Source organism: Gasterosteus aculeatus, chromosome 6, assembly GCF_964276395.1.
Source record: "Gasterosteus aculeatus chromosome 6, fGasAcu3.hap1.1, whole genome shotgun sequence".
Lineage (NCBI taxonomy): Eukaryota > Metazoa > Chordata > Actinopteri > Perciformes > Gasterosteidae > Gasterosteus > Gasterosteus aculeatus.
The window spans coordinates 14,447,806-14,463,059 of NC_135693.1; the positions used below are offsets into that span (position 1 = coordinate 14,447,806).

The following is a 15,254-nucleotide window of genomic DNA, read 5'->3' on the forward strand; positions in this document are numbered from 1 at the left end:
ACATAATGAGGATGATGGATGCGTTTTCTCCACCAGTGTATCACAGCACTCATGGGACGAAGTAACACAAGCAATAACTGAGAATACCAGACAGGAAAAAGCTCGGTTGGACATTCAAAAAAGGGTTTCCTTTATTTCTTTTTTCTTCCTTATTTTGCCTGTTCATTGCGTTACACACTCATTGCGTATAGTAAAGTCAGGCCTAAATCCACAAACCATCATAGTCACAGCTGCAACTATTGCATAAATACAAAGCAACATACAAGTGATACTCAAAATGCGTATGACTTGAATGAGAAGAATTTACAGCACGCAATGGCAAGAAAAACAAACCAAAAAGCGAAAACATTCACAGCAAAAAAAGTAACGTGTTTTTTTCTTCTTTTTTTTTTTCCTGTCAGCTTTGGTTTTATATGTTGCAGTTACATGATGAAGAACAGAAAGACGGGAGCTACACAGGAGGTGAACGGACGTGTACCACGAGGGGGGCGACCTTTACAACCAATGGACAAAGGGACAAAGATGAGACAAGTGTGACGCGGGGGGGAGGGGGGTCATGTCTCAAACTTTCCTGCCTAAAAAGTAGCACCAAATTTTAGGCATCCAGATGAGGTACTAAATCACACACAACAACGCGAGTAAACTTTTCATTGATGGTCATGATTGGTTTTCTTCACAGCAACAACGTTGCTCAATCAAGTTTGAGAGAATAATCAACAAAACCACACGAGGAGGAAAAATAAGACGCACAGAAAAAAAGCTCTTATAAGCTCATATAAGTTTCCAAATAATAAATATGTCGAGTAAGTTCAGAGAAGAAAAATAAAACACACACACACGCTCACACAACCTTTCAGTTCAATCGGTCTGAAAAAAGGTAAACCAAAACATCCAACATGAATGTTTGTGTACTAGAACTTACTGAGTGTAGATTTGCCGTGAAGGGAAGATCTCCCCTTTCGAGAGCTTCATATACGACCGTAATTCAAGCAATGATACTGTATTCATATAGAAATGTTTTCATAAATGTGCAATGCTTAGTAGTAAGAATTTAAGTCATTTAGTATTACACAATCTCTGGGTTTCTGAGGATAATGATAACTATTGGCTTCGTCCAGGCCCCTTCAAAAAAAACAGAAAACAGATGATAAACAAGCCAACTCTTAAAAAACAATTTGGAAGTGTGCTTTTGTCAGTGCCACACTGAACAGATATAAAGTGTTGATTTGAATTAATGCTGGTATATTTCCGTATACACTTTTTTTTCCTTAAACAACCACATGCATTTACATCTATGGATAAAGAGTCCTTTTTTTCCCCATTTCCCAAATTTTACATTTGAAAATCAAAACGAATCAAAAAGGTAATTTGCATTGGTAAACCTCCATCCTCTCCCCCAAACCTGCGTTTGGCCGCAGTTGGCTTGTTCAGTCTTTACTTTAGTGTTTTTGTGTGTGTTTTCGTGTGTGTCCGAGTGCCTGCGTGTGCTGGAGGAGCAGCAGCGTGTCCCGTTACCGGTGCTGGGGGGCGGGCTCGTGGTTCCCCGTCCTCTCCTGAAGGCGCTCACAGTTTGTCCGTGTAAGCAAAGAGCGAGAGAGGGAGAGAGAGAGAGAGAGAGAGAGAGAGAGAGAGAGAGAGAGAGACCTCCCTCCCGCCGCACTCCAGTTTTGTCACTCGTCCTCGTCGTCTTCCTCCTCTTCGCCGTCGGACAGAGAGGCACAGGGGCGGATCTGCCGGTAGCCGTCCAGCCACTTCTCCACCATCTGGGTGACCAGAGGGTGGTTGCGGCGGCGGGAGCTTTTCTGAAGGGCCACCAGGACCCCGCCCTCCGTCACGCAGCAGTCCAGCCACTCCCGCAGCAGCTTCTCCTGCTGCTCCTCGTTACCCATCTGAAGGACAAGTAAGGAAACAAGTGCGGGGCATCAGAGGGCGCGTCATCACTCGCCTCGTCCTGGATTACAGACAAGAATTGTGTTGACACAGTGGGAGGAAGGGTGTGTGTGTGGGGGGGGTTCTTACTTCCTGCGCTGAGAGGAAGTGAATGTGAAGCAGCTTCCTCTCGCTGTCGACCAGCGGCAGGAAGGTGACGGTCACGTCGTCGTCCGTGTTGAGGTTGGCGCCCGCGCCGCGGTTGTCGAAGCCGTCGTTCTCCATGGCCACCAGGGCCGAGAAGTGGCCCCGCGTGTAACCCAGAGCGATGGGGCTCTTCCAGCAGAAACTCTGCTCCCACAAAAGGGGCAAGTACACACCTGGAGGGAGACAGAGAGAGAGAGAGAGAGAGAGAGACAGAGAGAGAGAGATGGGTTTGATGTTTTATAAAAATCTAATTTAACAGAGCAGAGGTTGTGAAGTTAAAGGTCGGCTGTGGATTTGGGTACAATTCATTTTGCTCCATGTAAATACAAGTGTTGTGTCTTGTTTGAGTGTAACTAATTACAGTTTCGTGCTTAAATGTATACGGGATTTTTAAGTAATTGTAAAAGTGTTTTCTAAAATCTAAGTATAAAGACACATAAAATAAAGTATCTCACTGAAGTGCCCCAAATGTAAATTGTTCCATTCCACCAGTGGAACATTGTCAATGTTAATGACATTCCTGTAAAGCACAAAACAGAGCTGATGTGAACAGCGTTCTCCTCCCTTCTCTGTGGACCACCACATGCACGTCTCCCTCGTGTGTGTTCTCCATCGGCTCCTGGCGACAGTAAATCAGGGATCTGTTCCGCAGGCTTTACTACGAGCGGTCGGCCATTACCGAGCACTTTCATCCTCCCATGCGCCGCATCTACGGCCGACGGAGCCAAAGCTTTGTTTTACTGCCGTAACCGGAGAGCCGGATTGTTTCTGATGGTTTACACGTGTTCACGTCTATCTGGTGTGTGTGTGTGTGTGTGCGTGTGTGTGCGCTCCTATGCAGTGGTGACTGTACATTAGTGCTCAAGTACAAATTGGAGGTGCTTATTTTTATATTTTAGCCCACTTCATTTGTCTCACAGTTACCGGTCAATTCACAGATGACATTTTTGTTTCGCACACAACCCGATCAGTGACACACGTGTACCTCTAGATTTGGTGATTTTGTTTGTTCCTCAATGGGTCGAGAAATATTCCTTAAACAATTTAAAAACAATTTAAAGCGTCATAGTGATGCTATCATAGAATATGAGCAATTACTTTAGATTCAACTACCCAAAGTAAGCTAAAAAACACATGCAAGTTGGAGATTTTTCACAAAGGAAAATCTATTTATCTATATTTTACTAAAACAACGTCAGATAGCTCCTCACCTTGAAAACGGGTGTACCCGAGCGTTTCGCCACGGAAACTTTTGTAATACTTCACTCCATAGACGATAATTGGCCGACGAAGAATGTGTGCGAGAACAAAAATGTGGGTCTGCTCCAAGCTGGATCCTGGCTGTAAAAAGGAAAAGAGAAAACAATGGTTAAAAATCAGGTAACTACAGAGCAAGGATTTATTTTAAATATACGGTACATTCCAGGCCGGATGCACCGTCAAAAAGGGCGTTACTGACAAAATGTACTGCGTTAAGAGCGGTGTGCCCTCTTGCATAATTCGTACACCATTAGCGTGTCCATCAAGTGAATGCGTCCGCTTGTCTCCCTGTGCGTGTACCTGACTAGCCAGGGAAAGGATGAACGCCCAGTCCTCCTGCCACTGTTCCTCCTGAAGGGAAAAGTGCAGGCCGAAGCTCTGGGAATACCACGACTCCCACTCCTTCCAGCGGGTGTAGAACCTGCAACCCGACACCACAAACACACACAAATACTGTTTTGCCCGTTGACGATAACCGGCCGCGCTGCGCTGACAGGCGTGTGACTGCGACTCGTCTCTGTTGTGGTCTCGGTGGGATGGCACATAATCATTGTATCGAAAATAGTCATTTTCTCACTTTAAAACCCACAGTTTCTTGGAAACGGACATGTGTCCAGCTGGGCTTTTGTGTTCAACTAGAATCAGGATTGGCTTTGCTTTGAACTCTTCCAGAGCTCCCAACGCTGCACTTAAGACTCGTGCAACTGGTCTAAACCCCCCCAAAAAAGCCTCTTATTTACAGATCAAAGTCTCAGTTCTCTGTATAAGACGGGGATCCAAACGGGATTCCTGTGTATACATCCCAACCTCTGAACCATATGTCACTATGTCAAACATAGTCATGCAAGGTTGAAGGCAAACAAAAAGTAACTTGAGAACAAGTATTGAGCTGAGAGTGAAACTCAACCTGCTCCCCTTCTGTGAACATTACTGTGGAAAAGACAGATGTTTAAAGTGTAAAAACAAACATGAATCACATATGAATGTTTTGTTAATGCTGCGATGGTCCAAAATGTAGTATAAAAAGCCTTATGCAGTTTATCTATATAAAAATAAATACAGCGTAGGGACCTCTTTGGCCCACATTACAGTCTGAAAACGTTTTTCCTTTAGCAGCAGCACGTGAGCACCAACTCACCACCACCGCTGACGTCTGTCCCTCCACTGATGGTGTGTGGTGCATTACACCGCTCAGCCTGCTTCCTAAGACCGCGCTGCGTTCACAGAAAAGGGAAGATGAAGCACCGCAATCGGCGGCGCGCAGCACTCACCAGTGAGAGCAGTCGTGCAGGCAGTCGTGGAGGGTCTTGCGCAGCACTGAGTCCTTGTCATAGATGCCCCACGTAGCCTGCAGCACCGAGTCCAGGAGACAGTCGCCGGCCGTGCGGTTCCACAGGGCGTACAGCCGGCTGTCCAGCCTGGTGCCGAGCTCCAGGGACCAGTTGATGATGGGCGACTCCTCTTCGAGTTCTGAACAGAAGGGGGAAGAGAGGTTGAGTTCCGCATCTCTTTGCAGAACCTCGGTGGTATTGAATGTTTTACCACAAGGGGAACCGATTGCGGTGAAAAGTGTGTATTGAGGTCATAGTTATTTACCAGATGCAAGGCAGGTGAGGCCAATTGGAAGGACTGTTTGGGAGCGTTAATGACCACTCACACCCATTATCGCGGGACAATCAACATATGTAAATAAATGTACAGTGTTCAAATGTCTGTGTGGTATTTGCTAATATTTAGGACATCAACGTCTCAAGTGAAAGAATTGGTGTTCCACACAATTCCACACACGCTCCAAAAGCAGAACTTTTTTCCATTTTCATCCTTATGCCCTGAAAAATGAATGCTTGGGAGACAGTGTCACTCTGGCTTTGGCTCAAATACATTAACAACATGTTTCAGGGCGCAAAAAAAAAATTGAGATAGATCCATTGCTTCAAAGTATTAAAATAACATTTGGATTGCATCCAGATCCCCAGGATCCCTGTACATATCCTTAAACAAGAAATATGCCTTTGAAGAGGAACTTCAAGCAGAGAAGACTTTCATGATATGCTCAGACCTGATTTAGTCACACAGAACTTCTTCCAAGAAACTGCAAAGAGCATAACTTGTCATTCAAAGATGTGTCTGAGGACGAGGCTGAGAGTGCAGAGAGAGAGAGTCCCTGTGACGCAGCAGGGAGAGAATATCCCTTACTTCAAAAACAAAATGATGTCAGCGCAACCAAGATCTCTGAGAGGGACGAGGTCCTCCAACAAGAAACGTGACCTGGAAAAAGACTTGAAAAAGCTTGTCTGCCTTGAACGTTAAAACCCAAGAGACTTTTGGTGTGAGCATACGGCTGCGAGAGAGAGAGAGAGAAAAAAAAAAGGGCCTGCTACATATAATTCAGCTCAACATCAGGCTCCAAACGCACACAGATCTGTGGATGCAGAATCAGCCGAAATTCTGAGCCAAGAAATAGATGACCTTCTAAAGAAACTCAAAGAGTGATTAAGGACCGTAAACTCAGAACCTGGGAAAGGAGAGGCAGAAAAACTGCTACAAAGAAAAGGCCTCCGTGAACCACAGGGAGACACCGAGTACCCAACATGTGACACATTTATTAAAATAGACACACAACCGAGGGGATGCAAAAATCATTCAATGCGCATCAGAGGACTGCTTTAAAAAAACCTAATTAGGCTAATTAGCGCAGACGCCATTGGTACCAGCCATGAAGACGGGCCGCCTGGCAGAATGGGAGACACAAGTAGTAGAAGACGGCCAGCGTTGGGCAGCCGACGCTTTGTGAGGAAGCTCCTTCTGTTTTCCAGGCCAGAGCATCGTTTCCGTCTGGGATCTGGTTTCTCTCTCAAAGTGGATCCATGTGTAAGCACAGCGTGTGAGAGATCGTTGCAACAACACTTAGTCGCAAAGAGGACGGAGTAAAGATCTCACCTTTTTGTACGTCTCGGTCCAGCACCTCATCGAAGAGTTTCTCCTGAACGGCCGGAGGCAAGTCCTCAATGTCTGGCACAAGAAAACAACAAATGGGAATATAAAAATCAGAAGAGGACATAATTAGAGGGGACACAGATGCAGGGGGAATTTAATTTTGTAGGATTTATTAGCAGAAAAAGCTCATTTAATACAGAGAAACCTTTTAGACCGAGTGTTCTTACTGCGTTCGCTCATTAAAGGTGCTTTTCTTTATTAATTAGACATGTAAACGTTAATATATTTTCATAAAATTAAACAAGTAGATTCTTTGACATTACTTAAGTTTCGGTGGCAGTCGCCAAAGAAAAGGACATCAAAATGCCCGGAGAGAGCGTCACGCTGCGAACATCCGGATCAAGCCAATGAAAGCCGCATCAGAGTTAGGAAACAGTGGCGCTGAACTCTACGCACTGCTCCTTTATTCCATGAATGTATTTACAACACTCAGAAATGACTGAAAATGCCAACTCAACTTTCTCCATGTTGACGCACATTGCAACTCAAGCCTGCATGCTTTGTTCCTTTCAGTAGCCGCTGGCTTTCGCTCGGCGACAAAGTAGCTCATTCTTCGGGCGCACAAAGTAGTTGCATTCATTTCTTTTAGCTGAAGAGAATGTCTCTCTATGGTGGCCGGGGTCTGCGTTGTCCTGAACAATCTAGGTAACACACTTAGCTTAGCAACAGTCGGACCCCAAATAGCTGTTGCACACAATAAAAATGGACGGAAATAGCACTGAATGCATGCAAGAGAGTCATTGGAAAAAACGCTAAATATAGCTTTGTCATGAGACATGCATCGCTTGCTGGCTGGCTGAATCGCTCAGTAGGCGAGGACTATACACAAAACTGTGTGCCAGAGATTGTCTCCGTCTCCTTCAGTCTGAGACACACAACCGGAGCAATCGGTCTCCTCAGCATCCGAACAAAAAGCTATTTTACGAGGCAGCCAGAGGAGCTGGCTCAACAGCCACAGTCACCCAAAGCACACAAAGTACACTTGGACAGCTTCTTTGTTCGCGGTGCTGACCTGCAGGCAGGGTGAAGGTAACCAAGTCAGTGAGGAAATAGCAGGTGAAGTCTCCCTTGCGCTGGTGAAGTGAGGCTGCCACCTCACGACGGATCTGCTCCGTCAGCTCAGGACACACCATGGCTGGAATACACTTGGCCGCCTGTTGGGACACCTGCAAAGAAAGGAGGAAGGCAAGGAAGTATGATCAAACGATGGAAAAGGAGTAGGTGAAAGAGGCCGACTCTGAGCAAAATCATTTCTAACAACCCCCCAAAAATGTTATATTTTACAAAATATTCTAATTAAGAAGGAAAGATGCAAAAAAACACAAACTCGAACAAAAAAACTAAAATTTGATAGTGAACTAAAGATCTCTAGTGTTATCGTTTAGTAAAGAATGCTTGGTGGGGGAAAGGTTTCGCTAGTAGGAATCGCACTACTTCCTTTTGGCTTTGTGGAATATGACTTCTGCGGACATACAGTGAGAACAACGTGGCTCCAAGTGAGATGAACCTTCCAGCATGGTGGACTCAGTGATCTGATCGAAATTCACCTTCACTAATGTCACTGTAGCCCAAGATGAGAAAAAGAAACGTATCTGTTTTCAAGCAGATGTCAGCTGGGAAGAATGTGCGGTGCATGAGCCAGCGGTTCGTCCCGGACCCCTCAGAAGAGGAACAGGCGCAGCAGCTTGAGTGTGGGAGGAGAGGTGTGTGCACGGATAATCTGGGATCACATTGCTGACGGCAAGCGAGCACAACCACACCACTGACACACACACAAGCTCAGTGAGCCTTCGTGTTACATACACACACACACACACACACACACCAGGGAACCCAAAATCCTTGACATAATACGCTATCAGTCCCTTTTCTCTCCGCGGACCCTTTGCCCTTGTGATTTCCTCCTGGCTGAGCTCATTGGATGTCGACATAAGGAGACTTATGAAGAAGAAGCGGCATCGTTGCTGACCCAGAAACAAGCAAGGGTGTCATTTCCATTGTTTCCCTCAACTCCTTACAGTTCAGTTAGTAAAATGATTCTGCTCTGCAAATAATTGATGTGACACAACATGGCTAATGAAAGGCAAAGGGCCGACGCTTTGTATTTATCGAATGAGAATGATCCACACGGATCTACCCACGAGCGTACCTCTCCATCAGCCGAACACCTGCAGCAGCTGATTCCTGCAAAGACCAACGATCATACGTGTTGTCTCCACTGACCTCTGTGAGTAACACAGCCAGCATGTCCTGTCTCTGGAAGCGGATGGCTAGGTGAACCAGCGTGAAGCCGTCATCAAATGCTGAGGGGCGATTTAATAGACGCACCTCGTCCGACGTTAGCTGACGTGCAATGTCACCTCCCGACGACTTGTAGGCCTCCACGGCTGCCAGGTCACCTTCCACCACACCTTCCAAAGCAAGGGGGAAGGAAAAAGGGTCACGTTAAATAAAACATTATTAAATGATGTACTTTAAAACGTGAGCTTTCATTGATGACGTTTTCATGAACACGGGATGAAAAAATCGGAGAAGGAAAAAAATTTAAAAAAAAGAATCAGATTATATCTTAAGTGATCGAACATGTTGAGCACTTAGGAATCACGTGGAGACTGTGTACAGCTGATGATGACAACACGGTCGTCTTAAGAACAACCTTGTTCAGAGGACATTCTGTGCTCCGCCACAAAGCAGAAAACACGGGAGATCACATTGTGCTTCATCGCCCTGGCAGCTGAAACAGCTTTGAGACTTCACTGACTTTGAAGTCAAGGGGAGGGGGGGGGCAGATTGTAATCTGTCGGTTATTTTTTCCCCCTTAAATTATCTTCAGGGTTTGGATCTTAGCGTGAGGGGGCGAATGATGCGGCCGTTATATTACTATGTGACAGAAGCAGTTTGGGTCACCAGCATATAAACTCAAGCGCTAATCGGGTCACCAAGACAACAACCTTGTTGCTTCTAACCTTGGTAAATAACTGAACTTGCGCATACTGCAAAGTGTAAATTGATTTTCAATGTCACGGAGAAAAGATCCATCTGATTCTAGCATAATACAGTAAATGCCCACGTGGTATTCTCTGGTACATTTGGCATTACACTGTTGAGCTTTTGTTGTTGCGTCAAAAGGACCACACACAATGCCCAGCTGCATAATGTGTGCGAGGCCGAGAGAGACGCGGAGTGGGTGGAAGGACTCGCTGTGCCATGCGGCGCTGGCTAGCACAGTTTTAACGAGGGGAGAAAGTACACAATAGCTGCGCGGCGTGCTGGAGTGGGATCATGAGCGCGTTCCACCCAACGCTCCATTAGCGTGGGCGTGCCCGCGGCGGTAATGTACCCACGGATCTTTTAGAGAACACAAAAAGAGCAAATGTGCAAGCAGACACTTAAAGACGGAGGAGAAGGGGAATGGATCGGGCCGAGTGATGCTGGTAACCGCACACGTTCCTTTCTTTGTGTTACGGGGACAGCCGCTGCCTCCGTCACAGGAGGACTGTGGGTGAGTGGGGAGCACGGTCGTCACCCAATCAGAGGGTTGGCGGTTCGATCCCAGGCCCGGCTGACCTGCGTGTCGATGTGTCCCTGGGCAAGACACTTAACCCCAGCATTGCTCCTGTAGCGGTGACTACAGTGTGTGAATGTTAGTTACTGATGGGCCGGTGCCACTGTGTATGGTTCTCCTATCATCAGTGTATGGATGATGTCCCAGCCCCATGTGCCTTTTAAAGCATTTTAACCAACAAATTGAACCTTTACATTCTTAGAACAAACACAAGTGAGAGAACCTCCAGTTCTAATTTATTTTATTTTTAATCTTTAATCTTATCTGTACATTTCCCTTACTTAGATTTACTCTGTAAAGTGTATTATTATTATTATCATCATCATCATCATCATCTTGCGATGGGATTAGACCAACCGCGATGCCGAATTGGACCGGGGGGGGGGTGAAGCGTGGGTGGAGAGGCTGGGTCAATTCCACAAACACAGATCTCCAAACCCGGCCCTCGTTGACTGCATTTTACACGGTGACGATGCCGCCGCAGCGACTAAATCTGGAGACGGCGAGACGGACACACAGAAATATCGACAGCTGGCAGAGAACTCAAAACAGGATCTGTGGTGGGAAACAACAGAAGCGCCGCTGTCACGGCTCATAAGAACATACAGCTCCGGTGAAATTATTTCAACTCTTTTTGGTTTCTTTCTATTGATTTTAAGTGTGGGTCGCTTTGGACGAATGTGGGCACACTTACAGTGGTGTCAATCAATAGGCATCGTCCCACGAGTACCCCATTGGCATGACTGTTTTAGAAAATGTGAAAAATCATTCATTTTTAGTGAAGGAAATTAGAGCATCAATCAGAAATTTGAGGCCACTGTTTACAAACAAGGATGTCGATACGTCAAAGACAGGAAAACCGGCCCTGGCAACAGAGGACGGACACACTTGCATCTCCTAAAAACAAAATGCCCTGCACACAATCAGGAAACAAAATTTTGTGCGGCAGTTTCCCGAATTATATCAGGAATTTGCTGGCAGTAAAGATTCAAGAAGCTCACAAATGCTGAAAGAAATTAAGAGTCGCTCACATCAGACGGAAATTAATCGCGGCAGCTGCTACATCGGGATATCAAATATACGTGTGGCTGTAAAATGTGTGCCGTCAGTGTGACACCGAAGAACTGATTGTCAGAGGCATGTGTATGGGGGGAAAAAAGCGCCTGGCGGCTGGGTGGGTGGGTGGGTGTGCAGGGGCATCTCTACGGAGTCATGGCGAAGGGATGAGAGCAGTTAGAGGAAACAAAAATACATCACTGGTTGTTCTTAAAATGTTCATTTTACCTCCCACTCCGCATTCACCAGTGGACTGAGTGGGCGGCCGGACACCGCTTGTGTAGGATTTCCAAAAGCCGAATGCAGGGGATTTCTGAGCATTTACTTTAAAGTAGCGTCAGGAGGATAATTTCTGTTGCAATCAGCTCATCTTAAATTAAGATGAGCTGATTGCAACAGGGGGCGGCACGGTGGCGTGGTGGTTAGCACTGTTGCCTCACAGCAAGAAGGTCCTGGGTTCGATTCCACCCAGTGGCCTTTCTGTGTGGAGTCTGCATGTTCTCCCCGTGTCTGCGTGGGTTCTCTCCGGGTTCTCCGGCTTCCTCCCACAGTCCAAAGACATGCTCTGGGGATCAGGTTAATTGGTGACTCTAAATTGCCCGTAGCTGTGTGAATGTGAGTGTGAATGGTTGTGTGTCTCTGTGTTGCCCTGCGATTGGCTGGCGACCAATCCAGGGTGTACCCTGTCTATCGCCCGAAGTTGGCTGGGATGGACTCCAGCCCCCCCGCGACCCTGTGTGCAGGATAAGCGGTTTGACAATGGATGGATGGATGGATGATTGCAACAGAAATTATATTTTTACCAATTGCCTTGCAGATATATCAGTCACACAAATTCAAAAATTTTCCCGCTGACCTGCCTTACGTCATTCAGTTGACTTATTGCCCCCCTCACAACATTGAAAAACACGAGGAAAACAAGCTGAATGTGCCAAACCATAAATAAAATCGTATTCCGGAAACTCACCGACACAGGCATTGAGGAACAGCCAATCGGTCCTTCTCATCCTGTTCTTAATCTGCTTCAGTTTTTTGAAGTCCACCTCCAGCTCCTCTTTGCTCCCAATCCCGGCCCCCGATGCCACTTCAATCCTCTGAAAGTCCATGTTTACCTCGGACTCCCGCTTTGAGGTCGGGGGCGACCTCCTTTGGCTGCCGCTACAACCCACCACGCCGCTTACCACACTCCCGACTCCTTGCCCAACCACGGCTCTCCTGTTGTCCCTGTCCTGCTCAATGCGTCTAGAGGTTGGTTGTTGGGTCTCTGGCTCTGATGCCAGCTCGATGGGTTCGGTCCGGATGCTATTGGGCCTCGGGTGATCACACACCACACACTTGAGTGCCGTGGCCCAGTTCTCGTAAGTGCAGGCAGTGCAGGTCCAGTGCTTCGCACGCGTGTTGAGCCGGTTACGGTCATTGTATTCCTCACAGGGGTCTGTAGTGGTGGCCGACGGTGCAGGGCGGCACCCGGAGCCGGAGGTCTGGGGGGATTCTGTGGGGCTGCGTGGCTGCCGGGCGTGATGTCCTTGATGGGTTGAATGTTGCCCGTGCTGCTGTTGAGCTTGGTGTCTCTGGCAAAGGCACTGGGTGCATCGGATGGCCCGAGGCCAGTTCAAGTAGGTGCACATGTGGCACGACCACTTGCTACTAGTCTCCGGTACATCGGCGATGCGTATGCGGGGTCGGGCACTGGAATCTGGACAGATAAGTAAGCTGGAGCCCCCCTGGGTCGGGCTGTTGCTGAGGCCAGCAGGGTCCCACTGGTGCAGACTGGCATCCAAAGCAGGGCTGCTCTTGAAAGGCTCTTCCGTAATGATGGCACCCCCGCTGGGCCTCTGAGCACGGCACATGGTGCACTTGATGGCCGACGGCCAGTTTTCGTATGTGCAGTATTCACAAGCCCACTTGGCGACCAGCTCGGTCATCGTCGCACCGCCACCGAAGGAGGCTTCCCGCCCTTCAGAGGGGATTCGCAGCTTGGCAGATCCACTCTTGAGGAGATCGCACAGCAAGCAGCACACTGGGGTGTAGAGGAAGAATATATAGATTTAGCAGAACGCCAAATAACTATATTAAACTAGACTACATGGTTTGCATTAAGGGAAATGCATCCAAATAGACAAAAGTATGGTGATCAACTTTTTGTATTGTTGGACATATACAAAACCTAAACAAAGCCGGTTTCATTGCAGTTACCTGTGCCACTAGGCTGCTGGGAGATTTACTGTCAAACACAAAACACAGCTGTTTACTCGCAACAACAACAACAACAACAACAAATCAAAAGGGAGCGATATTCAGTGACTCACAAGGCACCAATAGTGAATCTCCGCAGTCCTGTAAAAACCCGACACCGACTTTAAAGGACACAGAGAGAGAGAGAGAGAGAGAGAGAGAGAGAGAGAGAGAGAGAGAGAGAGAGAGAGAGTTCTATGCACCGGGCGTAATGTGTCCTACCAGCGAACTGAGTAACCAGAGACAAGGACACACGAAACCGGACACCCGGCAGGGAGACGCGTGACCGGTGGAGACACTTAACGTTACTGATGCGCTGAAACCGAATTCGCTGCTGCTGCTGCTGCTGCTGCCCCCCCACCACCAGAAAAAAAAAGCCCATTACCTAACACGTTAAAGCGAATGAGCATTGTGCAGATTATTTACCCAGTAAAAGGCCGATAAAATAAAAGTTGACTCGCAGCGCGTCGGTCGCGCGGCGCACCACGCCTCTCCTAAGTTTACCAACAACACGGCGAGGGGACAAAAACACGCCTGGCAGACACGGTTCTTACCGAGTGGCGTGTTTTGAAGACAGAACACAAAACCTGCACGGACACATTTTAGCCCTATTCTATTTTTATTTAAACAGCTCACTACGGTAACCATAGTCCCGTTCAACGTGTTTACTCGCGAAGCAGCGGTTCCAGCGGTGGACGAGCGACCGCATTTAACGTTTAACTTAAAGGGGCGAACTTTCCCCCAACTGACAAACTAAGCTCCCGTTTCCACGTCGGGTGTTGACGGAGCCACGGAGCTAGCTAGCGGCGGCTTATCTTACATGACAACCAGGCTAGCGTCGGTTCGGTTGGACGTTACAGCCAAGCTAGCTGGCTGCACGCTAACCCTTTAAGGGATTACGGTTGTTGTTGTTGTTGTTTTTTGTAACCCGTCCGTAACAGTTTGAGGAGCCCCTTATCAACTCGGTTGAACCCGTACCTTTGCTGTGTTTACACTCCTTAGTTCCCAACTGCAGCCAAAACAAATGCAGCAGCTTCTCCTCCTCTTCTTCTTCTTCTTCTTCCTCCCCGTCCACCCCCGAGATCCAGAGGAAACCCACTCCAATCCGAACTCGGGCTTCTCTCACTTCGCCAACACTAACCGCATATTTACTTATTTTGGGGGCGCCGTCTTGTTGGCAGGTGAAGCTCCGTACGTACCGTGGAGTAAATCAAATAAATGACAAAAAAAAACCTAGTCCCGTCGCTCGGGCGGCTGCGTTGACGCTTTAAATAATTTTCATAATTTTCCTCGATTCCCAAACGTCAACCCGACGGTATTTTTTTTTTAAATGGCGGCACAGGGAACGGGAAGCAAACCAAGGCAGGGGCAAAAAAAATACACTAGGAAAGGAGGAGAGCTCCGGGCCGTGTTACAGTCGGAGGCAGGGTGTGTAATTACCACCTGCATCTGCCAACCAATCAGATTGCTGGATTTGTGTGTATCCTTTTACTTTGACCAATGAGAATCTACTCTTCTCAGTCCAACTGTTAAAAGGCTCAGCGAAAGCAAAACATCCTTAAATTATCACACATATAACGAAAATTCGTAGTATTGGGCTCTTTCAGGAGACGCGCACGGTTAATTGCAGTTAAAAAAAGATATGCATCTTTTTTGAGTCGTGCATCTTAATCTGCTGCATATTTTGCGAGGTACCACGTGGTATGTCCTCAAAAGGGATGAGAGGATGATGTCATCCTACAAAATACTGCAGCGAGCAGTATGCAGCAATGCTTGACAGCTTGAGCAACAGTTCTCCGCGAGATTGTTATTGATGTGCACTACGAAACCCCAAAATAATTTGAACCGAGTATCAAGTCAAAATGTATGCATGTCTTGTTTACAGAAAAGCCCGTACAGACATTTTATACATATTCCATATTTTGCTATTTTATTTTATTGTACTGTGTATATATTGTGCATTTTTGCATTTTATATGCAAAAATGCACAATTATATGTATTGCTGTTATTGCACACAAATTTCCCCTTGGGGATTAATAAAGTATCTATCTATCTAAAATGGAC

General features: G+C 47.0%; 1 protein-coding gene across 4 annotated transcripts; it reads right to left on the bottom strand.

Annotated features, from left to right (window-relative positions):
• Positions 1-102: 102 nt before the first annotated feature.
• Positions 103-14,643, bottom strand: zranb1b (zinc finger, RAN-binding domain containing 1b). 4 transcript variants are annotated; one of them, XM_078104682.1, is made up of 11 exons: positions 13,264-14,187; positions 13,151-13,178; positions 11,922-12,974; positions 8,557-8,744; positions 7,346-7,499; positions 6,277-6,348; positions 4,608-4,806; positions 3,637-3,757; positions 3,288-3,417; positions 2,020-2,249; positions 103-1,889 (listed from the first exon to the last, which is right to left on the bottom strand). In XM_078104682.1, exons 3-11 carry the CDS (start codon positions 12,877-12,879, stop codon positions 1,671-1,673), a joined length of 2,271 nt encoding a protein of 756 aa, XP_077960808.1. In that variant the 5' UTR covers positions 12,880-12,974; positions 13,151-13,178; positions 13,264-14,187; the 3' UTR covers positions 103-1,670. The 4 variants fall into 4 exon arrangements, with proteins under 4 accessions (XP_077960808.1, XP_040035038.1, XP_040035037.1 ...); XM_040179104.2 differs by lacking the exon at positions 13,151-13,178 and having other exon boundaries at positions 8,662-8,744; positions 14,168-14,643; XM_040179103.2 differs by lacking the exon at positions 13,151-13,178 and having other exon boundaries at positions 14,168-14,643.
• Positions 14,644-15,254: the final 611 nt, after the last annotated feature.